This window comes from Stegostoma tigrinum, chromosome 39 (genome assembly GCF_030684315.1).
Source record: "Stegostoma tigrinum isolate sSteTig4 chromosome 39, sSteTig4.hap1, whole genome shotgun sequence".
Classification (NCBI taxonomy): Eukaryota; Metazoa; Chordata; class Chondrichthyes; order Orectolobiformes; family Stegostomatidae; genus Stegostoma; species Stegostoma tigrinum.
The window spans coordinates 13,050,955-13,076,198 of record NC_081392.1 but is presented as its reverse complement, the minus strand read 5'-3'; the positions used below and the strand labels follow the sequence as shown (position 1 = coordinate 13,076,198).

At 44.7% G+C, this 25,244-nt stretch overlaps 1 protein-coding gene across 1 annotated transcript in view; it reads left to right on the top strand.

The window, feature by feature from the left end:
• LOC125447744 (meiosis initiator protein-like) overlaps positions 1–25,244 on the top strand; it is a 182,120-nt gene that overhangs the window by 105,865 nt on the left and 51,011 nt on the right. The window contains exons 4-5 of the mRNA XM_059640887.1: positions 10,688–10,818; positions 20,412–20,502. Coding sequence (XP_059496870.1) covers positions 10,688–10,818; positions 20,412–20,502 — 222 coding nt within the window. The remainder of the gene's footprint in view (positions 1–10,687; positions 10,819–20,411; positions 20,503–25,244) is intronic.

Below are 25,244 nucleotides of genomic sequence, written 5' to 3'. Positions count from 1 at the left end.
TTGTGAAATTGTTAATCTTGCCGATCAACCCTGAAATTTGCAGTATAAATCCAACTTGATTAGATACAATAACTTTTCCAGCTTGATTGAATGCAGAGGGTTGAAGCAATGAAGCTTGCATTGCACAGCCCGAGCTTCTGAAATTCACTCAGTGTGCTTTGGTGGAAAATGTTACAAACTTAAGAAAAAGAAGTTGGAGGAAGTCGTTCAGCATCTTAAGCCTGTCTGACTGTTCAATAAGAACATACTGATTTGCTACTTTGATTCCACCATCTTGTACTATCGGTTTGATTCCCTGACTGTCTAAATAGCTGTCAGTCTCTAACTGGAGTGTTTGCGATGAGTGAGGATCCACAGCTTTCTGGGGTTGAAAATTCTAAATTAATCCTTACAAGAGAGTGACACTCTCTTGAAAACATGGCAGAATTAAGTTCTCCATTTCAGCTTGGTTAAGTTCAACCTCAGTTGACAACTCTTGGCTGTTGATGATGACCCCAGCCAAATACTGTTGCACCAATTTTTCTCTCGCAACTCTTCTCCTGTGCAACAATTTGCAAAGAGAGAAGTTTCAGTAACTTCCTTTGCTTTCAAGATAATGTGCCTTGACAATTTCCTCCACCCCCGCCCTCGACCTTTCGCCACAACCACTGCCACAAGTAGAGCACATCATCTGAGGCACTAAGACTTTAGGTGACGTAACTCATGAGAGTTTGAACAATTAACATTCTCAGAATTGAACTGAATTAGCTTTATTGTCACATGTACTCAAATGAGTTCAGTGCAAAGTTAGCCAGTCGTCATGTAGTGTGCCATCTTTGGTACAAGGTACCTAGGTACAGATTCTTCAGTAAAATACTCAGGAAAAAAAATTAGAAAAATAAAGAAGTAAAAAGTCCAGCATTCCAGATTGTAGGAATAAATTACAAAATAGAGAAATAAGAAGTTCAGAACAACAGAATTGAAGGAAACTCTTGGCCTGGGTTGGCTCCCTATGGGTGGGATCTGCCCAGGAGGGAAGCAAGTGATCTTTCCAGAGGTGGCTCGTTACTGACAGAGGCTAGCAGCCAGTTTCGTCCTTAGCCAAGATGTATGACCAGTTCTGAGGAAGGGTCGCTGGACCCAAAATGTTAACTCTGATTTTTTTTCTTCATAGATGCTGCCAGACCTGCTGAGTTTCTCCAGCAACTTCTGTTTTTATTCTGTATGACCAGTTGCCTGTTTGTAGACTGATTCTAAATTGCCTGTCTCAGGGTAGATCCACTCGGAAAGTGCCCTGATGACTAGTGAGTTCATGACCCACACATGGTAGGGGGCACTTTAGAGAGGATAAAATTCTGCAAAAGCAACTTAGCTAGCCCTCTTCCTGAAAACCTAAATTATTTTTATCATCCGGTCTTTAGCCTATCTCTTTTTGAAAGCCATGATTGAATCTGTCCCCGCCACCCTTTCAGGCACTGCATTTCCGTAACCTTATCACTAACTATATGCTCTACAATCACGAACTATCCTGTTTCTAATGTTAGTGGAAATGATTTGTGTTATTCATATGTGTTACTTATGTCATGCCAGATCTATCACCATGACTATACTAGGTAATGTCAAAACATCATGCAGCCAGTTGGGATATTTTGCATGTAACTCTAAATGCTGAGCTGCTCATCTTTCACATTCTGACCAGCTCAGATTGTTTCATTTCTCTGAAGCTTTTTTATTCTTTCACGGGATATTAGTAACCCTGATGAGGCTGGGATTTATTGGCCATCCCTGTTTGCTCTTGAAGTAATTGTCTTGCTCTGTCTTTTCAGAAGGTTGTTAAGAGTAAACCACATTGCTTTGAGTCTGAAGTAACACTAGATAAGGACATGAGTGAATCAGGCGTATTTTTTCGCCACAATCCATATTACGATCATTTCATGCTCACGATTGCTGAGACTAGCTTTCACTTGTAGGTTTTATGATTTGAATTCAAATTTCACCAGCTGGTATTTCAAGATTTGAAACCATTTCCCTGGATGTTAACCTGAGTTTACCACTGCACAGTGATCCCTAATTTATTAATCATTGGCCTTCCTATAACAAACTGTAATAGGACTTTGAACAGCAGGTGGCAATGGTGAGGGATTTTCCTTGGCCCTGGCGTGGTGCTGTTATAGTGTCGATGGGAAGGAAAAAGTGGCTATTGCTTCGGTCCAGTTGAATCTCAAGCTGAATGAGAGGAATATGGAGAATTGCTCCTATTTGAAACACAAACTTCGAGGTGGACAATTTCCCAGAAATAGAACAAACATTGAATGAAGGTAAAGCTGACAGGATCAATTTGCCTGTGTTTACCAAGTTTCTCAAACTGAACTATTCCCACTTGCTTGTGCATGGCCCATATCGCTCTAAACCTTTCCTATCCATGTACCTGTCCAAATGTCCTTTAAATATTATAACTGTACCTGCCTCCACCACTTCCTCTGGCAGTTCATTCCACACTCAAACCATCCTCTGTGTGAAAAAGTTGCCTGTCAGAGGCCTCGTGAAGCGTATAACTAGGGCTTTAAACTAAATAGTGGGTTCAGTTGCATGGAAAATTATGAAAAAACAAGTTAAAAGAGGGAAGGGTGGAGACTGATACAATTACAACATTTAAAAGGCACCTGGATGCGTATACAAATAGGAAGGGTTCAGAGGGCTGTGGGCCAAATGCTGGCAAATGGGACTAGACTAATGTAGGATATCTGGTCGGCATAGACAAGTTGGACCAAAGGGTCTGTTTCCATGCTGTACATCTTTATGAATCTGTGGCTCTGTAGAGGTTAGTAAAGATTCCAGAACAAGTAATAGGGTAGAGAGTATGGAAAGCATCAGGAATCTAACTTAGGCACAGCCACATGGATGAGTTTGACTGAAGGAACTATTTCCCTGATGTCTGACTCTATGACTGTAAGATTTCCTTCCGCAACGGTCATATGTGAACCAGATGCGTTTTTAAGGTTTCTTTCTATGATGTGCAAGGGTATTCCTCCGGAGTAGCAATGAGGCACATGATGAATGGAAACTCTAACCTGCAGAGTCATCAAGTGACCACACTCCGGTGGCCAGACATATGTTGTTGAACCAGCAGTTGGAGAACAGCCTCAGAAAACGACTCGCAGGTTGAGTTGCACGAGGGCAGAAGGCTGGTGGATGGTAGGGAGGTAAGCAAATCACTCAGTATCATTGCAGAACCATCCCGAAATGTCTGTGCTTCATGACTGGACTGTCATGCCATTGGATAGCAATCCTAAGGGGGCCTGTGTGTTTTGAATCCGGGTTTTGCATCCCATATGGGGACACCTGCTGCTATCGTGGAAAATGGCGCAGGCAGCACTTGCTAGGAGTTAGAAACTTAAGCAGTAAGTGCTGCCGATCATATGCCTCCTGGAGACGTGATCAACCTAAGGGGTGATCCACTACAGACCCTGAATCGCTTGGAAGGTACTGGTACAGGTAAGAGGTTGCAAAGGCTTCTCAGGCAACCTTTCCTGTTTGCCCAGATCAGTGGTGCAAAGAGAGAGAATGCTGCCTGGGAATGTGGACTGGAGCATGCTTGCCAATATGGTGCCGTTGAACTTGCTCACATCTCAACTGCTTTGCAACACAGTCGCACAGTCCATATGGAGTTTGCATATTCTCCCCGTGTCTGCATTGGTTTCCATCAGGTGCTCTGGTTTCCTCCCATAGTCCAAAGGTTTGCAGGTGGGGTGGATGGGCCATGCTAAATTGTCCATAGTGTCCAGGGATGTGCAGACTAAGTGGAAATACAGTGATAAGGTAGGGGTGTGGGTCTAGGTGGAATGCTCTTTGGAGGTCAGTGGGCTGAATGGCCTGCTCCCACACTGTAAAGATTCTGTGCATTCTCCGTTTAGTCACTGGTTCAGCGGGTTTCAGGGACGGAAGTGTGTAACCAAACCTCCAGCAGCAAATGATGATGTGAGGATCAGTCAAGTGTTCCCTCACTAGAAAAAAATGTCTTTAGCACAAGGAGAGCTGATGGGAAGAGGAGAAATAAAGACAAAGGATTCCCCAGCCCATTGTAACGCATAAGCTTCATTCCATGTACATACTGTAAACACTTCCTTGTTTATACTTAATTTCCCATCACGTTTGTAATCACCTAATGCCAGTGGAATGAAGAGTCCTTGTTTCATGATCTTTGGGCCTTCCATGTATTCAAACCTCATGTTACAAGACAACTTCACAGTTCATAAGTGGATCCTGAAAACAGTTGCGCTGATGAGATGTGAATGTATGTTTCTGGCCAGCGAAGTGTTTGAAATACCCATCTGTGGATTTTGTGCCCTTTGGAAACAAGATATTTCGCATAATTTGCCGCTGACTGCTGCAGTTTCACAAAGCAAGCCAGAGGCAATGAAAATGAAAAGATCTGGAATTACAAGGAGATTGCTTGCCACTAAAAAACAATCACTTGTATGCGGTGGCTAATTCCTAGGATTTTGGCATAGCTGATCTGTCACCAAGTATCGATCGTGCCTTCAGAATCAGCTTCAAGATGAGAAAGCTGGCCATTCAATTTTCCCTCCCTGAGGGGCTCCAGGGGCTTTCTGACTGGTCAGGGACTAGAAAGAAACTTTAAAACCCATCTATTTCAATAGACAATAGGTGCTGGAGTAGGCCATTTGGCCCTTTAAGCCAGCACCACCATTCATTATGATCATGGCTGATCATCCACAATCAGTATCCTGTTCCTGCCTTATCCCCATAGCCCTTGATTCCACTAACTTTATCACTAATGTTCTTTGGAAAAAGAAATCTTCCACCATTATCCAAACTGGCTTATGTGCGATGCCAGAACTAAAACAGTGTGGTTGACTCTTAACCGTTCTCTAAAATGAACCATCAGGCCTCTCAGTTCAAGGACAACTAGGGATGGTAAACGAAAGAAGAGGTTTAGGGAACACCGACAGGTTCAATTAAAAAAGTTGTTTTTGAGTATTAATAGATACAGAGCTAAGGCAAAGATGTAGGATTGGGGTATAAACTAATCATGATCCTTACTCAAGGAGCCGAGCACAAGATTCTAGGCTGACGTTCCTATGTAGTTTTGAGGGAGTTCTACAAAGTCTGAGGTGCAATTTTTCAGTTTAAACATTAAGCCAAGGAAAAATCTGCCTTCTGGGTTGTACGCAAAATATTTTGTAACAGTCTTTTGATGAAGAGCAGGGGTGTTATCACCAATGACCTGACAAATACTGATCCTTTATTCATCATCGCAAAACAGAATAGTGATTATCGTGTTGCTGTATATGGGATCTTGCTGTGTACAAATTTTTCAAGTTCTGATATTTCAAGGTTACTTAATTGCTCGTAAAGGATAAGGTGAATTGCAGGTTTCTTTACCTAGGGTGGAGTATCTCAAGGCTAGGAGGCATATTTTTAAGTTGAGAGGAGAAAGATCTAAAAGCAACAGAAGCCAACTTTTTAACGTAAAGAGTGGTTTGCACATGGAATGAACTTTCAAAGGAATTGGTGGATGCAAGTATAGTTATAACATTTAAGACATTTTGATAAGCACATGAGCGAGAAATGTTGGGAGGGATATGGGCCAAGCACAGGCAGGTGGGACTAGTTTAGTTTGGGATTATGGTCAGCATGTACTGTTTGGTCCAAAGGTACTGTTTCTGTGCTATATGACCGACTCAGTAAATGTTCAGGAAGACCCTGAGAGGTTCCTGAAAAGTGCTGTATAAATGCATTTTTTAAAATTGTGTGGTTTGAGGAGCTGTATGTTCTACCACTATGCCTAAAACAAGAGAGCTGACTCCAAATTAATATAAATCGTACATAGTGATCAGATTAAATGAAATGAGTGCGGTAAAATTTGTGTTTTGCAGCATGCACCAAGAGAAAGTTGTGCCAGTAGGTAAAAAAATGGTGTTAACAGGGCCTTACTACAACAGCAATGGGATAAATGGAAAAGTTTGAGCAATGAATTATGTTGTGATACTTTTGAGAAACTCAGAAAGGGAAATTTGATTGTTGTAGACAACTGAGATACCCTATCTCAAACTTAGTAGAAAAAAATCAACATTGGTATCGTAATTGATAGGAGGGAAAGGGATGTGTGACTTGGAAACAAATTCTGTTCCACATTTGCCATGTTGAGTTTGTCCTGTGCAATATTGTTGAATTTTGCAAACAACACAACTACCACACCCTGTTTGCTGAAGCAGGGAAAAGAAACATAAATCATGAAAATGTATGTAAATAGTTTTAAGTAGGGAATAGCAATCTCATCAGAAAGTCAAAAAATTTAATGTGTATGTTGATTGATTGATTTATTGGTGTTACATGTACTGAGATACAGTGAAAAGTGTTTTGCGAGTTATACAGGCAGATCATACCATACAAAGTGCACCAAGGTAGCAGAACAGAGTGCAGAATACAGTGTTACAGCCACAGGGAAGGTGCAGAGAGAGAGAGGACAGAATTAGCATTTGAGGGGTCCATTCAAACGTCTGATAACAGGAAGAAGCTGTTCTTGAATCTCTTCACAGGAGAATTCAAACTTTTATATCTTCTGCCCAATGGGAATGGGTAAAAGACAGTATATCCAGGGTGGGATGGGACTTTGATTATATTTGTTGCCTTCCGGAGGCACCGGGAAGTATAGATGGAGTTAATGGCTGGAAGGCTGGTTTGCATGATGGACTGGGGGCTGTGTTCACAGCTCGCCGTAGTTTCATGCAGCCCCAGTATATGACTTCATTTACAAATATGTGTCATTGAGGGAATGCCGGTGATTCCAGTCGACAGAGCATTCCAGTTTCTGTGTTGATTGTAATGTGAGATAAAGTGCAGAAGCTTAGAAGTAATCATTTTTTATGTGTTTACAGGATCTTTAACCTTAAAGAGAGAACAAATAATGGCCTCCTTAATTGACGTGAAACATGAAGTGGAAGTAAACAGTCACTCATTCGTCCCTGCATCCTCCTCATTTTGAAATCCAGCATCTGTTGTGCTCTGCTTTTATCTATTGAGGGTTGGAGTCTGCAATAAAAACAGAGAACATTGGAAAAAAATCAACAAGTCTGCCTGCATCTCTAGCGATGCAACAGGTTTTAATCAGATACAGAGGCAGAGAGAGCAGAAAGATGGGGGTAGAACAAAGTGGAAATTATGGTACAAGGCAAAAAGAGAGTTCTTGGGGCAAATAAAGAAATGAAAGGTGGGTTTAATAGCAGTCTAAACGAGGAAAAATGCAGAATTATCACTAGCATTGAAAACAAAAAGCAATAAATTAAAAGAAGGGCAGAGATTATCATCTGAAATTGTTGAATTCACTATTAGGCCTTGAGAAATTAGAAGGTGTCTAATGGAGAGAGAAGATGCTATCCTTCAAACCCCTTTGAAGCTTCATTGGACAACTGTAGTTTGCGAAGGACAGAGGGGTCAGAGTGGAAAAGAGACGGAGAATTAAAATGACATAAAGTCATACAGCATGGAAATAAACCCTTTGGTCCAACCAGTCCGTGTTGACCATGTTCCCAAATGAAATTAGTCTCATTTGCCTGTGTTTGGCCCATATCCCTTTAAACTTTTCATATTCATGTACTTATCCAAATGTCTTTAAATGTTGTAACTCTGCCTGTATCCACCACTACTTCTAGCAGTTCATTCCACACACAAACCACTTGCTGTGTTAAAAAAAGTTGCCCTTCATATTCTTTTTAAATCTTGCTGCTCTCGCTTTAAAAATTATGCCTCCTAGTTTTGAACTCACCCCTCCTGACATGTGATCAGAGGAGTATTGGGTCATGCTTGCAGCCTGATCTAAGCTGTTCCACAGACTGCATTTTAACTATCCCATATAAAGATACCACTTGATGAACAGTGAACACAGTATACTAACGTGAAATAAGTGAGTGTAAGTTGTTGCTTCACGTGGGAGATTTGTCATAGCACTGACTTCCAGAACTGATAAATTCGTAAACAGAATTAGTCCAATACAGCTCCCCAGTGATGGAGGAGAGAGGTGAAATATGAGAATTGAGCATGCTGGGCTGCTGTTGAATGTGTTCTTTGTGATTTGATGTTTACCAATGCAGAAATGACAGTAAAAGTGTGAATTTCTTTCCAAGATTGCAAACCTGTAGATTCCTTCCACCCCATCTTTTCCACCACTAGCTTTAGTTTTCTTTTAAATCTTGGGCGATTATTGAACCACTTGTTTCTCAGTTTTGCTTCTTGTATAATGAGATTTGCTTTCCTCTGGTAGCTTAGAGGTCAAAGTCTTGATAAAGAACAAAAACAAAGTTGCTGGAAAAGCTCAGCAAGCCTGGCAGCATCTGTGAAGGAGAAAACAGAATTAACATTCTAGGTCGGGTGACCCTTCATCAGAACTTGTCAGAATGAGTTCCTCAGAAGAACTTCCTCAGAACAAAGTCTTGATAAAGTTCTTTGTGGAATTTTCACATATTCTTAAAGTATTTCTTTATCTGTTGTGGTAACAGTGGAAAGTAACCCTCTTCTGGTCCAGTTCTTCAGCTTTTGCTTTGTCTTCCCTTCCCTGTGAACTCTGTCCCTAACAGGACCAGGGCTGTACTTACATCTCATAGAATACAGTGGTTCAAGACGGCAGCTCATCACTGAAATAACTCCACAGAGGCTGGTACCTTTTCACCCTTTATTTATACCTGATCGAGTTCCATTAGATCCAGCTCTCAGAGTGAACGCAACCCCTGTCGCTCCAGTTTATATCTGTCAGCCAGGGCTCCCTGATTGGTCAGGTTAATAGCCCCAGTTAGGGAACTCAGATCCTGTAAGGTCCACCTTGCTGACCTTGTTCCAATCACTACAAACACCTCCTTCTCAAGGGCAATTAAGGATAGCACAAATGCTGGCCTTAGCCAGCAACACTCACAACCTGTGAACAGATTTTTTTGTTAAAAGCTTGATTTGCTGATGGTATCATAGAATCATGCAAGCCAGAAGGAGTCCATTCAGCCTATCATGCCTATGTTAACTCAATGGAGACATTATCCAATTAATTCCTTCCCACTGTTCCTCCCAAGAAACTTGCAAATATTTCCTTTTACTTTTGGTATGCTTGCCTTTATTTGTCAGTGCATTGAGTGTAGGAATTGGGAGGCCATGTTGAGGCTGTATAGGACATTGGTTAGGCCACTTTTAGGATACATTCAGTTCTAGTCTCCCTGCTGTAGGAAGGGTGGAGGGAAACTTGAAAAGGTGCAGAAAGATTTACAAGGATGTTGCCAGTGTTGGAGGGTTTGAGCTACAGGGAGAGGCTAAATAGGCTCGGGCTATTTTCCCTGTAGCGTCAGCAGCTGACGGTGACTTCATAGAAGAATATAAAATCTGAGAGGCATCGATAGGATAAATAACCAAGGTATTTTCCAGAGGGTAGCAAAGTCCAAAACTGAAGGGCATAGCTTTAAGGCAAATATTTCCTTTTCAAGTGTACATCTTATTTCCTTTGAGATTTTACTGTTGAATCTGGCTTCAACCACCCTTTCAGACAATGCATTCCAGACAAATTAGCCTTTTCTTTTCCCTGATTCATCTACCAAAATAATGTAGTCTTGTATTGAATGTCATATCAAGAAAAGAAAATGTAGTTTGTAAGCAAAGACAGATCAATTATTCTTTGTCTGACTTCCTAGTGGTTATTGCCAAGATGGTACTAATTAGAGCATTGACTTAGATACTGGGTTTACAATAATGGGAACAAAATATTGGACATAATTGGTCGAATGAAGCATTCAGAACCTTTTTCACTTTCTTTTTGACTTTGCAATTTTATTTGACTCCTTCACTATTGAAATTATGATTATGTGCTGACACATGAACGGGAAGTGAATAGAGGGACTTAAACCATGCGTGGGCAATAAGTAGAAGATTTAAATAAGGATTGGAATCGGTGCAGGCTTGGTGGGCCGAAAGGCCTGTTCATGTGCCGTCTTGAATTGTTATAATGGTACTTGCTTCAGTCTGGATGTTTTTTATGTAATCGTTGCCCGAATGTGACCTGACAGGCTGTTGAGCATGGTGATGTGGAGGTGGGGAGCACTGCATTCGGAAGGGGCAGGAGACATCATCATTGAGCCCACTCTTATCCTTGCCCAATATCTGAAAGCACTCACAACTTTCAGAAGCAGATATAACAGAAGTGGGAACAATGAGATCATCTCAATTACGTAGATTCCATAAATCATACAGCGCAGAAACAGATCATTCAACCAGTCCATTCTGATGCTTTTTGTATATTCGAACTTTCTCCCATCCTTCCTTATCCCACTTCGTTGACATAACCCTTTTTATAGTCTTTCTCATGTTTGTCCAATTTTTCTTAAAATGCGTCAATGCTATCTTATTCAAATCAATGACTCCTTGTGATGACATGTTCTGCATTCCCTTTCGAAATTAACTAATTATATCTTGTACTTGAAGTTTTTCGGGTCATTGTGACTCACTGGCCATTCTAATACTTTTAACCATTAAGCAATTAGCTCTCCTTTAAATGATTTATAAGCACTGTGTTGTTTTCCAAGAATTTAACTTGTTTGTGTTCCTCCTCTTCAGCGGTCTTTGTTGCTGTTACTAATGATGGTTCTTAAGAACATTGTTAATATTTTTATCTTTGCTTCCTTGATGAGCTCTTTTATATTTTAACCAACTGCAGGATTGGGACTCGGAACAAAATATGGAGTTCCCAGCAAGAAGGGATGGCTTGGCTTTGAATTACAGAGATCTGCTGACTCCAGAAAGCCAGAAAATGAAACTGTCACCTCTGCAGCATCGTCGAAAGCAAAGGTAAAATACTTGGGTCAGAATGTGGCAAAAAAAATGCACGAACCATACAAACCATTAACAATATAGAATTGACTAGCAACAGGGCAAAGAAGGAATAACCCATGAATCACGAGATGATTGGCATGTCTATGCCACTTGCTTCTCAAGAACTGCATCTCATCTCTAACCACCTCATGAACTTCATGAAGGTGCTGTATTTGTACATAAGTAGCCCATTAAATTTGCCATTGAAAATTAAGTCTAATTAGAGCTGTTGTGGTACAATGTTCCTGTCTCTGAGCCAAAAGGCCTGTGCCAAGTTCCACCTGCTTCAGAAGTGTATTTCATAACTATATGACCATAAAATATAGGAGGAGAGTTAGGCTATTCAGCCCATTGAGTCTGCTGTGCCATTCGATCATGGCTGCTATGTCTCTTAGCCCATTTTCCTGCATTCTCCCCGTAGCCTTTGATCCCCTTGTTAATCAGGAACCTATCTATCTCTGTCTTAAATATACTTAGTGATTTGTTCTCCACAACCCACTGTGGCAATGAGGCAATAACACATCTGAACAGGTTAATTGAAAAATATCTAGAAAATGACATCTAGAAATTGTAACAGAAGTGGGTTTTTTAGTGATATTATAATTGTTAACAACTTCTAATTATTGCCTGTGGTCCAAAAGTGAAAGAGGTATGGATGATGTAGTGGTAATTTCTCTAGACAAGTAATCCAGAACACCTGGTCAACATCCTTGGAACATAGGTTTGAATCCCACTATGGCACATGGTGACATTTGAATTCAATAAAAAAATCTGGAACAGTGTCTAACGGTAACTATGTTAATATGATTGCTACTGAAAACACCCATCTGCTTCACTGATGCCCTTTAGGGAAGGAAATCTAGCATCCTTACCCAGTCTGACCTTTTTGTGACTCCAGTGGTTATTTCTTAACTGCCCTCTGTGCATATTATTTATTCATGGTATAAAGGCATTTCTAGTTAAGCCAGCATTTATTCCCCACAGGGCAGATAAAAGTCAACCACATTACCACAGATCTGGAGCCTCATGTAGGCCAGACCTGGTAAAGATGGCACTTTCCTTCCCTAGAGGACTTTAGTGAACCAGGTGGGTTTAACCAACAATTGACAATGGATTCATGGTCGTCATTAAAATCTTAATTTCAGATATTTTATTGAATTCACATTCCACCATGCTGGGATTCGAACTCGGGTCCCCAGGACATTCTGTGGGTCTTTGGATTAACAAGCCAATGAGAATGCCCTGATGGGCAATAAATGCTGGTGTAGCCAGCAATGCCCAGTAGCCATGAATAAGTAATAAAGACATGTAGGAGCAAATTACTGCAGATGCTGGAATCCGTACTGACAACAACATATGCTGGAGATCGTAACTGGTCAGACAGCAGCCCTGGAGAGAGAGAGAGAGAGAGAGCAAGCTAACGTTTTGGACCTAAATGACTCTTCCTCAGAACTGTTATGAAGAGCCGTCTAGACTTGAAACGTTAGCTTAACATCACATAATCTCATTCCTTCATGCAGTAAATTATAAAGCATGGTAAGCATAAGTTTTAATTTTATTAAATGAGTTCTAATTTGTCACTATCCTTTCTTTTTTGGTTCAGTCTTTCTGTACGTGATTTGACATTGGGAAAACCACAATAATTCATCCTCTTTTTCAGGTCGGCCTCTGCTTTTTACTCGACTCTTCAGTCTCTTTGGTTAAAACACATCTGTTTAGCAACCAAAGCACTAAATGCCCTTTGTCCTCACCATATCATTAGCAGATTGCACTTTTAGAAACTCAAAACCTTTGAGATAGAAACAACAGAAAACTGCCTGTCCTGAGGGGATGCCATTGGATATCTTAATCTAGGAAAACCATGCCCAGTGCACAAACTGTAGAATGGTGCAGGTTCGTCAGTGTAACGTAAAGGCTTTCAAACTCTACTGCATAGACCCCAGATATACTACAGTGGGAACCCCTAGAGCGAGCTCAATTCTATTGCCTAGAAATTAATACAGGTCGTACTAAGTGATAAAAAATTGTGTGAATTATTCTTCTATTTTGTGGCAGTGTCTGCTGGTATTGGAATAAGTAATTCATTACTTACATCATGACAGAGAGCCAAAAAACGGTGATATTGATCTATCTCAGATCATATCAACAACAACAGTAATTTACATTTTCCTTCCTTCCTTCTTTATTTGTATTTGCCTAATAACAACCTTTCAGAAGCTGCTTCGGCTTTCCATGACAATATCACTGTGTCAGCATTTGCAGTGGCAATGTTCCAGCAAACTGTACAAGTGCACAACAACACAGGAGTCTAGACTCCTCTAGAAAGGTGCCACAAATTCTTTGTTATGTGAGAAATAAATATATTTCCCCAATGACACAGAAATATTTAATAGGGCTACACAGTGGGGGAGAAAATGTAACATCTGTCAGTATTTCTAGGGCATTTTTGTACATGTCAGCATTTTCAGCAGCTCTCTGGACATTTCAGTTTTTGAAGGGCGTTCCCTACCTGTCGTGGTATTTGTAAGACTTCCATGCATGTGCCTGTATTTGTATGACATTCTTCTGTGTATCAGTATTTGCAGGAACTCCCTGAATCTGTCAGTATTTGCAGGGTTCCCTGGGAGTGTTTATAGTTGTAGGGTATTCTCCACAACCCCACTCCCCCCATGTGTACTGTATTTGCAGGGGTTCCTGGTGTGTGTCAGTATTTGTAAGGCATCTTCCGATTTGCCAGTATTTGCAGGAGTTCCCTGCCTGAGTCAGAATTTGCAGGGCATCCTTCTCAGTATTAGCATTTACAGGAGCTCCATGGGTGAGTTAGTATTTTAAGGAGCTCCCTGGATGTGTTAGCATTTGCAGGAGTTTCCTGAGCTATCAGTATTTATAGGGCATCTCTGTATGTAGTTGCTGGATGTTTCCTGAGATGTCAGTATTTTTAGTGCACCCCTGTATATATTTGCAAGAGTTCCCTACGTATGTCCATATTTTGAGGAGACCCATGGCTCTGTCAGTAGTTGATGTGGGTCTCTGTACATATCAGTATTAGTAGGGGATTCCTGAGCATGTCAGCATTTGGAGGAGCACCCTGAGTGTGTACGTAGTTGTAGGAGGTGCCTGGGTGTGTCACTGTTTATAGGAGGTGCCTGGGTGTGCCAGTGTTTACAGCAGGTCCCTGGGTGTGCCAGTGTTTACAGGAGGTCCCTGGGTTTGCCAGTGTTTACAGCAGGTGCCTGGGTGTGCCAGTGTTTATAGGAGGTCCCTGGGTGTGTCAGTGTTTATAGGGGGTGCCTGGGTGTGCCAGTGTTTACAGGAGGCCCCTGGGTGTGCCAGTGTTTACAGCAGGTGCCTGGGTGTGCCAGTGTTTACAGCAGGTGCCTGGGTGTGCCAGTGTTTATAGGAGGTCCCTGGGTGTGCCAGTGTTTATAGGAGGTCCCTGGGTGTGTCAGTGTTTATTGGAAATGCCTGGGTGTGCCAGTGTTTATAGGAGGTGCCTGGGTGTGCCAGTATTTATAGGAGCTGCCAGTGTTTATAGGAGGACCCTGGGTGTGTTAGTGTTTATTGGAAGTGTCTGGGTGTGCCAGTGTTTACAGGCGGTCCCTGGGTGTGCCTGTGTTTATAGGAGGTCCCTGGGTGTGCCAGTGTTTGCAGGAGGTGCCTGGGTGTGCCAGTGTTTGTAGGAGGTCCCTGGGTGTGGCAGTGTTTATTGGAAGTGCCTGGGTGTGTCAGTGTTTATAAGGAGGTGCCTGGGTGTGTCTGTGTTTACAGGAGGTGCCTGGATGTGTCAGTGTTTACAGGAGTGCCTGGGTGTGTCAGTGTTTACAGGAGGTGCCTGGGTGTGTCAGTGTTTGCAGGAGGTGCCTGGGTATGGCCGCATTTATAGGAGTTGCCTGGGTGTGCCAGTGTTTATTGGAAGAGCCTGGGTGTGTCAGTGTTTATAAGGAGGTGCCTGGGTGTGTCAGTGTTTACAGGAGGTGCCTGGGTGTGTCACTGTTTATAAGGAGGTGCCTGGGTGTGCCAGTGTTTACAGGAGGTCCCTGGGTGCGCCAGTGTTTACAGGAGGTACCTGGGTGTGCCAGTATTTATAGGAGCTGCCAGTGTTTATAGGAGGACCCTGGGTGTGTTAGTGTTTATTGGAAGTGTCTGGGTGTGCCAGTGTTTACAGGCGGTCCCTGGGTGTGCCTGTGTTTATAGGAGGTCCCTGGGTGTGCCAGTGTTTGCAGGAGGTGCCTGGGTGTGCCAGTGTTTGTAGGAGGTCCCTGGGTGTGGCAGTGTTTATTGGAAGTGCCTGGGTGTGTCAGTGTTTATAAGGAGGTGCCTGGGTGTGTCTGTGTTTACAGGAGGTGCCTGGATGTGTCAGTGTTTACAGGAGTGCCTGGGTGTGTCAGTGTTTACAGGAGGTGCCTGGGTGTGTCAGTGTTTGCAGGAGGTGCCTGGGTATGGCCGCATTTATAGGAGTTGCCTGGGTGTGCCAGTGTTTATTGGAAGAGCCTGGGTGTGTCAGTGTTTATAAGGAGGTGCCTGGGTGTGTCAGTGTTTACAGGAGGTGCCTGGGTGTGTCACTGTTTATAAGGAGGTGCCTGGGTGTGCCAGTGTTTACAGGAGGTCCCTAGGTGTGCCAGTGTTTATAGGAGGTGCCTGGGTGTGCCAGTGTTTATAGGAGGTCCATGGGTGTGCCATTGTTTATAGGAGGTCCCTGGGTGTGTCAGTGTTTACAGGAGGTGCCTGGGTGTGTCACTGTTTATAAGGAGGTGCCTGGGTGTGCCAGTGTTTACAGGCGGTCCCTGGGTGTGCCTGTGTTTATAGGAGGTCCCTGGGTGTGCCAGTGTTTGCAGGAGGTGCCTGGGTGTGCCAGTGTTTGTAGGAGGTCCCTGGGTGTGGCAGTGTTTATTGGAAGTGCCTGGGTGTGTCAGTGTTTATAAGGAGGTGCCTGGGTGTGTCTGTGTTTACAGGAGGTGCCTGGATGTGTCAGTGTTTACAGGAGTGCCTGGGTGTGTCAGTGTTTACAGGAGGTGCCTGGGTGTGTCAGTGTTTGCAGGAGGTGCCTGGGTATGGCCGCATTTATAGGAGTTGCCTGGGTGTGCCAGTGTTTATTGGAAGAGCCTGGGTGTGTCAGTGTTTATAAGGAGGTGCCTGGGTGTGTCAGTGTTTACAGGAGGTGCCTGGGTGTGTCACTGTTTATAAGGAGGTGCCTGGGTGTGCCAGTGTTTACAGGAGGTCCCTAGGTGTGCCAGTGTTTATAGGAGGTGCCTGGGTGTGCCAGTGTTTATAGGAGGTCCCTGGGTGTGCCATTGTTTATAGGAGGTCCCTGGGTGTGTCAGTGTTTACAGGAGGTGCCTGGGTGTGTCACTGTTTATAAGGAGGTGCCTGGGTGTGCCAGTGTTTGCAGGAGGTGCCTGGGTGTACCAGTATTTATAGGAGGTGCCTGGGTGTTTCGGTGTTTACAGGAGGTGCCTGGATGTGTCAGTGTTTACAGGAGTGCCTGGGTGTGTCAGTGTTTACAGGAGGTGCCTGGGTGTGTCAGTGTTTATTGGAAGTCCCTGGGTGTGCCAGTGTTTACAGGAGGTGCCTGGGTGTGCCAGTGTTTGCAGGAGGTGCCTGGGTGTACCAGTATTTATAGGAGGTGCCTGGGTGTGTCGGTGTTTACAGGAGGTGCCTGGATGTGTCAGTGTTTACAGGAGTGCCTGGGTGTGTCAGTGTTTACAGGAGGTGCCTGGGTGTGTCAGTGTTTATTGGAAGTCCCTGGGTGTGTCAGTGTTTATAGGAGGTGCCTGGGTGTGCCAGTGTTTACAGGAGGTCCCTGGGTGTGCCAGTGTTTACAGGAGGTGCTTGGGTGTGTCAGTGTTTATTGGAAGTGCCTGGGTGTGTCAGTGTTTATAGGAGGTGCCTGGGTGTGTCAGTGTTTACAGGAGGTGCCTGGGTGTGTCACTGTTTATAAGGAGGTGCCTGGGTGTGCCAGTGTTTGCAGGAGGTCCCTGGGTGTGCCAGTATTTATAGGAGGTGCCTGGGTGTGCCGGTGTTTATTGGAAGTGCCTGGGTGTGTCAGTGTTTACAGGAGATCCCTGGGTGTGTCAGTGTTTACAGGAGGTCCCTAGGTGTGTCAGTGTTTATAGGAGGTGCCTGGGTGTGCCAGTGTTTACAGGAGGTGCCTGGGTGTGTCACTGTTTATAAGGAGGTCCCTGGGTGTGCCAGTGTTTACAGGAGGTCCCTGGGTGTGCCAGTGTTTACAGGAGGTGCCTGGGTGTGTCAGTGTTTATTGGAAGTGCCTGGGTGTGTCACTGTTTATAAGGAGGTGCCTGGGTGTGCCAGTGTTTGCAGGAGGTCCCTGGGTGTGCCAGTATTTATAGGAGGTGCCTGGGTGTGCCGGTGTTTATTGGAAGTGCCTGGGTGTGTCAGTGTTTACAGGAGATCCCTGGGTGTGTCAGTGTTTACAGGAGGTCCCTAGGTGTGTCAGTGTTTATAGGAGGTGCCTGGGTGTGCCAGTGTTTACAGGAGGTGCCTGGATGTGTCACTGTTTATAAGGAGGTCCCTGGGTGTGCCAGTGTTTACAGGAGGTCCCTGGGTGTGCCAGTGTTTACAGGAGGTGCCTGGGTGTGTCACTGTTTATAAGGAGGTGCCTGGGTGTGCCAGTGTTTATAGGAGGTCCCTGGGTGTGTTAGTGTTTATTGGAAGTCCCTGGGTGTGTCAGTGTTTATAGGAGGTCCCTGGGTGTGCCAGTGTTTACTGGAGGTCCCTGGGTGTGCCAGTGTTTACTGGAGGTCCCTGGGTGTGCCAGAGTTTACTGGAGGTGCCTGGGTGTGCCAGTGTTTGCAGGCGGTCCCTGGGTGTGCCAGTGTTTGCAGGCGGTCCCTGGGTGTGCCAGTGTTTGCGGGAGGTGCCTGGGTGTGCCAGTGTTTTTGGAGGTCCCTGGGTGTGTCACTGTTTATAAGGAGGTCCCTGGGTGTGCCAGTGTTTATAGGAGGTCCCTGGGTGTGTTAGTGTTTATTGGAAGTGCATGGGTGTGTCAGTGTTTACTGGAGGTCCCTGGGTGTGCCAGTGTTTACTGGAGGTCCCTGGGTGTGCCAGAGTTTACTGGAGGTGCCTGGGTGTGCCAGAGTTTACAGGCGGTCCCTGGGTGTGCCAGTGTTTGCAGGCAGTCCCTGGGTGTGCCAGTGTTTGCAGGAGGTGCCTGGGTGTGCCAGTGTTTGCAGGAGGTGCCTGGGTGTGCCAGTGTTTATAAGGAGGTGCCTGGGTGTGTCAGTGTTTACAGGAGGTGCCTGGGTGTGTCAGTGTTTATAAGGAGGTGCCTGGGTGTGTCAGTGTTTACAGGAGGTGCCTGGGTGTGTCAGTGTTTACAGGAGGTGCCTGGGTGTGTCAGTGTTTATAAGGAGGTGCCTGGGTGTGTCAGTGTTTACAGGAGGTGCCTGGGTGTATCTGTGTTTACAGGTGGTTCCTGGGTGTGTCTGTGTTTACAGGAGGTGCCTGGGTGTGCCAGTGTTTACAGGAGTGCCTGGGTGTGTCAGTGTTTACAGGAGGTGCCTGGGTGTGGCCGCATTTATAGGAGGTGCCTGGGTGTGCCAGTGTTTATTGGAAGAGCCTGGGTGTGTCAGTGTTTATAAGGAGGTGCCTGGGTGTGTCAGTGTTTACAGGAGGTGCCTGGGTGTATCTGTGTTTACAGGTGGTTCCTGGGTGTGTCTGTGTTTACAGGAGGTGCCTGGGTGTGTCAGTGTTTACAGGAGGTGCCTGGGTGTGTCACTGTTTATAAGGAGGTGCCTGGGTGTGCCAGTATTTATAGGAGGTGCCTAGGTGTGCCAGTGTTTGTTGGAAGTGCCTGGGTGTGTCAGTGTTTACAGGAGGTCCCTGGGTGTGTCAGTGTGTATTGGAAGTGCCTGGGTGTGTCCCTGTTTATAAGGAGGTGCCTGGGTGTGCCAGTATTTATAGGAGGTGCCTGGGTGTGTCAGTGTTTACAGGAGGTCCCTGGGTGTGTCAGTGTTTACAGGAGGTCCCTGGGTGTGTCAGTGTGTATTGGAAGTGCCTGGGTGTGTCCCTGTTTATAAGGAGGTGCCTGGGTGTGCCAGTATTTATAGGAGGTGCCTGGGTGTGTCAGTGTTCATAGGAGGTGCCTGGGTGTGCCAGTGTTTACAGGAGGTGCCTGGGTGTGCCAGTGTTCATAGGAGGTGCCTGGGTGTGCCAGTGTTCATAGGAGGTGCCTGGGTGTGCCAGTGTTTACAGGAGGTGCCTGGGTGTGCCAGTGTTTAAAGGAGGTGCCCGGGTGTGCCAGTGTTTATAGGAGGTGCCTCGTTGTGCCTCTTTTCATAGGAGGTGCCTGGGTGTCTCAGTATGTTTTGGAAATGCCTGGGTGTTTCAGTATTTGCTGGAGGTGCCTGTTTGTGCAGGCCCTCCATTCAGTGATTATTTACCTCTAATTGTGTGGTGGAGTGTATCCTATGTTCCTTTAAATTACTCAATAATCCCAGCTCCTAACTGAAATAATCCTTCCATTTGTAAATACTTTGCAAATTTCAGTAAGTTTCATTGGGGCACTTTCGAAATTCTCCTTTTCAATGCAAATCTCCTGTATCCTCTAATAAGCATACCATGAGAGGCAAACTGCAAGAGTTGTACTGAAGGGTTTTGGTCCTAACCTATCCTCAGCACCTACTTGGTCACCCTGGGAATTTTCTCCCTCGAGCAGTTCAGAATAGAGGGCCATAACTGTAAGACAGCCATCAATAAACCTAATGGGGGATTCTGGAGGAACATCTTTACCCAGAAATTATTGAGAATCTGGACATTGCTACTGCAGTGAATGGTTTCAGTGTGCGTTTAAGGGAAGCCAGATAAATGCATGAGGGAGAAAGCAACAGAAGAACTTGCAAATGGCATGGGAGTAGGCTTATAAAAAAAACTCGTACCAAGTAGCCTGCTCAGGTGCTGTAAATCTGCAATGACATTAAAGAGGGGTCTTGTGGCACAGTGGTGGCATCCCTTCCTCTGAGCCAGGAGGCCTGTCTACTTCAGTGGTGTATAATAACATCACTGAACAGATTGATTTGAACAAAAAGGGGTGCTATATAAATGCAAGTTGTCATATGCTTGTAATGTGTTTTAATATCCCTAGCTCCCCAGTAGATGGTGCTGTAAGGTCTCATACAAGTCCCATCTTGTGAAAAGCAGCATACCATTGCAGTCTGCAGAGTTTAACATGAAGAAATTCTGGGGCCTCAACGCTGACATTAGAGCTTGCTTTCAGAATCATTCTGATCAAGGATTGAGTGACCTCCTCGACAGCGGAAGTTCAGCAATTACATTTTCTGCTTACCTGTTCATAGCTCATAGACCTGTGTGCCATGAATGTGTAATTGCTGGGCCCTGTCCAATAGGCACAAAGGGGGCAGGAGCCAAATTTGAACCTCTCCCTTCCATCGTTCCCACGTATATCCCTTCACTTCCTCCCTCACGTAATCCTTGCCGCAGTCTATCCCCTTCCCACCTTCACATGCCCATTCTCATGTTCATTTCATTTATTGAAACAATCCATTTATGAAGCAAGCATCTTCTCAGGAATCTTTTGTGTAATCTCTTCCCAGGGAGCAGTATCGCAGTAATGTGAACTCACTGCGGGAGTTGGCTGCCATTCTACCAGTCCCTCAACAGAAACGGGAGAAAAGGCTTACAAAGGTACAAGAAATAGCAACTTGCTTGCTTAGGTCAGCAAAGCCAAAATGAACCCTCCGTCCCTTCTGCCACGCCCGTGTTGCCTACCAGTTTTCATATTCTCAGTCTAAGTGGTCATTGCAGTTTACCAATACTTCTTCAACAGTGCACAGTTCTTCATACAGTCCTACGGCTAGAATTGGGCCTGCTGGCTCCAGAAGCAGACCAAAGATGGCTTTGAGGGTGAGTGAGTGCTGAGGTGGCTTGGCTAGAAGACCCAGTTGTTTTGGAAGCAGTTAGCCCATCACCCTTCACATAGTGACAGTCCCAATGTTAAAGCAATTGCAGCAGCTGGAGAAAGGGATTGATGGGAACATTGAAAGGTAAAATTGGTGTAGTCCTTTAGGGCAGCGATCTCATTAGAGATAGGCAATTGGTGAGTTTAAGTTGAGGGTCGCCACGCCTCAGGCAAGGGGAGAGGTTGAGAAAGAGTCCTTCATGGTAGCCTGAGCTGGTGCAGGAATTGAACCCAAACTTGCTATCACTCTGCATCACCAACTGAGATAACTGACCTTCTCTGAAAGGCATATCCAGTTAGTTAGATAATTGTCCAGTAGAAATCACTGATTGACCACAGAAAGAGTAACACCTTGGGGAAGTAGTGGTGTGATAATGTCACTTTACTAGTAACTCAGAACTCCAAGCTAATGCTATAAAAACATGCATTTGAATCTCTCCATGACAGATGGTGAAATTTGAATTCAGTTTTTAAAAACTGGAATAAACTACTACATTAACACCAACCATATAATTGCTGTTAGTCCATAGAATCCCTACAGTGTGGAAACAGACCATTCGGCCCAACAAGTTCACACCAAACTTCTGAAGAGCACCCTACCCAGACCCACCCTATTCCTGTAACCTTACATTTTCCATGCCTGACGCAGCTAACCTACACATGCCTGGATACTATGGGCAACTATAGCATGCCCAATCTACTTAATCTGCATTTTTTTGGACCATAGGAGGAAACCAGAGGACCTCTAGGAAACCCATGCAGATACGGGGAAAATGTGCAAACTCCACACAGACAGTCTCCTGAGGGTGGAATCAAACCTGGGTCCCTGGTGCCATGAGAACCACTGAGTCAATATGCCACCCAGTTGTCATAAATAGACATCCGGATCTCTCATGTCCTTTATGGAAGGAAATCTGCCATCCTTACCCTGTCTGGCCAACACTGTGGTTGGCTTTTAACTGGCGCTGGCAATGGGCAGTGTTGGAGATGAGTATTCTGGTCCAATCAGTGACTCGCATATCCCAATTACAGATGAATTGGTGTTGAACGTTTTGATTGTAATTGGAGCTTCACTCATCCAGAGAAACGGAGAGTAATACATCACATTCCTCACTTGTGCTTTGTAGATAGTTTTTAGGGAGTCAGGAGATAACTTACACATTTCAGGATTCCAAGCCTTTAACCTGCTGTTGTGGCCACACTGGATGAATATGTATGGAGTGCCTGTGTGTTAAAAAAAGGTGTCTGTGAGCAGTGTGTCCGAGATATCAGATACAGATGGGCATACAGCACACGTTGGTCCCCGATTTGATGCTGATTTGCAAGCTCATTAAGTGGCTGGTGTGGATGAAACTGACCACAAGTAAACAGGAGTGCAGGCTTCTAGGCTGCTGAGGGAGCGGGGATGATTAGAGACAACACCATTTGCATCTGTTCAGTCAGAATCTGATCTGGGATGGCACCGTGGCTCAGTGGTTAGCTTGCTGCCTCACGGCGCCAGTGACCCAGGTTCAATTCCACTGTCAGACGACTGTCTTTGTGGAGTTTGCGTATTCTCCCCAAGTCTGTTTGGGTTTTCTCCAGGTGCTCTGGTTTCCTCCCGCAGCCCAAAAGATGTGTGGGTGAGATGGTTTGGCCATGGGATATGTGAGGTTACAGAAATAAAATAGGGGCATGGGTCTGGATGGGACACTCTTTGGAGACTCAGTGTGGACTCAGTGGGCTGAATGGCCTGATTCCGCACTGTAGGGCTTCTATTCTAATTGTCTGTGGCATCCTGCTTTGGTCGAGGACCTTGCTACATCAGGTACCTGCAATAGTCAATGTGTGACAGTGACCCCCAAGTTAAAAGAAGCCATCCATCAGTTGTCACTCCTCTAAATGAGGCTGAGATGTGGAACATGAATATCCTCACGGACAATCCTAGCAGCAATGGATCTGAAAGTCTCAGGAACTCTGGTGCCGTGACGTTAGCATTATTGCCCTGAGTGAGCCAAGTCAGGTGGGGGAAAGCCAGTTTGGAAAACAAGGTGATGAATACATCTTCTGAAAACGTAAGTCAGAAGATGAATGCCAGATCCATGGGGTTGCTTTTAACATAAAAAACAAATTAGTTTATTGTCTCAGTGAGCCACCTCGTGGGATAAGTGAATGTTTCATGTCTTTCGGCCCAGTATAATTCAGAAAGAGTACTCAGACCAGTCATCAATGTATATGCTCCAAACCTAGAAGCAGCAAATGAGTCAAAAAGGAATTCCACTCCAGCCATGATCAGTTATCATCTGCAAGCTGATTCTCCATGGTGCTTTTATTGCTTTATTGAAGAAGGACGCAGACCTCTGGGAATGTGTGATTGGCAACGAGGTGTAGGGACAATAAAACAGCAATAGAGTCCTCCTTCTGATGAAATTCCTGTAACGTGGTTTGGTCATAAGAATAACCCAGTTCATCAGAGAGACAAATACAAGACCTCATCGCAATGCTCTCAAGACAATGGCACTTCTGCTTCACTGCTTCACAATCTGAATTATGGACCATATGAGTGACTGCATCTCCTGGGCCATGACAGTAAACCAGGTTAGGTGATGCCCAGTCCAGCAGTAATCAACTATTATCTCCATCAGTCTGGCCTTAAAATAGCAGAAGTACTGTCAAAGGGAATTCAATGTCAAGGCCTCTGCAAGGATAGACCTACTCAGTCAGCATCTCACAGTCAATCTGGTAATGCTCAATAGACAGGAACCTCAGAATATCCAGTGCCTGGTCTGCCCTTAAATCCATCGTAAACAGCACCTGCTAGAAAATTTTAGGTATGTCCACAGGAAGTCTCAAGTCTGGTTTGACAAGAATGACTGGAAGATCACGGAGCTATGAAGTTGCAAGTGCAAAATATTTGGGAATTAGAAGCACCAACAATACTCACAAGATAGAAAAACAGGTTTGCAGTTAAATGAGGGCCTAGGTTCAATTTTTAAAAAATTTGAGCTAAAGAACAGCTGGTGATTAGAAAAAGCCCAACAAATCTGCAACGTATGGACAACCGTGCATGAATTCTTGAGTAAAACCGAGACAATCTACAGCCCAAAGACCTAACCCACCAGGAGCTAAGAACAGAGTGGTGCACATAAGGGACAGAGAAACAGCAAGCATTTGTTGAAAGGGGCGCTTAAAGGATCTCCTTAACATCATCCTACAGCATGCTACCTTCACCACCTCAGCAGAACCCCAGCTCAGCATGGGGTTGGAAAGGCCATCTGACAGTTGGAAATCTACAAGCCCACTGCCACAGACAGAATCCCCAACATGATGCAAAAATACAACGGAGTACAGCCTAGGCATGTATACACAACCTCTGGAGAGAGAACAGGATTCCAGAGGATCTCTGAGACACTGTAATTGTGCCCATTCTCAAGAAAGAAGGCGAAATTATTTGTGGTAACTACAGAGGTTTATTCTCGTTTCTAGCACAGAGAATGTGAGAATGTGTATCAAGCCTCCTCCTACTGGCTGAAGAATTCCTCCTGGAGTCACCATGTACATTCCGACCTTGGGAGGTAGGGTGAACATGGTCTTCACAGCAAAACAAGTGCACACAGCTGCTGCAAGCGTTGTACATGGCCTTTTTTGACCTCATAAAGGCCTTCAACTCTGTCACCCAGAGGGGATGCTTCAATTTGATTACATATGGAAATTTGTCACCATCCTCCTACATCTGCTGCATGACAGCATAGAAGCAGTGATTCTCACCAAAGGATCAACCACACATCCAGTAATGAGTACAAACTGGGGTCAGGCAAGTCTGTGTCAATGCAGTAACACTCTTCTCCATGTTTCGTGTTGCAACTCTTCACCCTATATCAATGAAATTTGCTGCCTGAGTGGGCATGAGCAGAAACTGCCCAACCTGTATCACCTCCAGTCCAGAACTTAAGACTACCAGAACCTCTGAAGTTGAACTACAGTGTCTAGATGATGTTTACACACGCAAAATCTCAGAGGCAAAGCCCCACGCCGTTGTTGATGTAGTGATGCAGTCACCTAAGAGAAAGGGCTTTAGGATGCCGTCCAGAAGAATCCAAATCTTCTACCAGCCTGGTCAACACTGCTATTGATGATGAAACTCAACACTGATTCCAGTATGCCATTGTGATATTTTGCCATCTTGGTAAAAGTATGCCTGATAACAAAAGATCTCAAACCTAGTACAAAGTTCATGGTCTATCGAGCAGCAGTGTTATTAGGCCTTCTGTATGTATGAGTCGTGGACAACGTACAGCTGACACCTCAAATTGCTTGAGAAATATCACCAGCAATGCCCCCCTCAAAATCCTACAAATCTAATAGCGGGATAGGTCTTCCAATATCATGGTCCTCTCTCACACCACTGTACCCAGCATCAAGGCACAGGTTACTGTCAATGGCTGCATTGGGCAGGCCACATCATCACCATGCCTGAAGAAGACTCCCA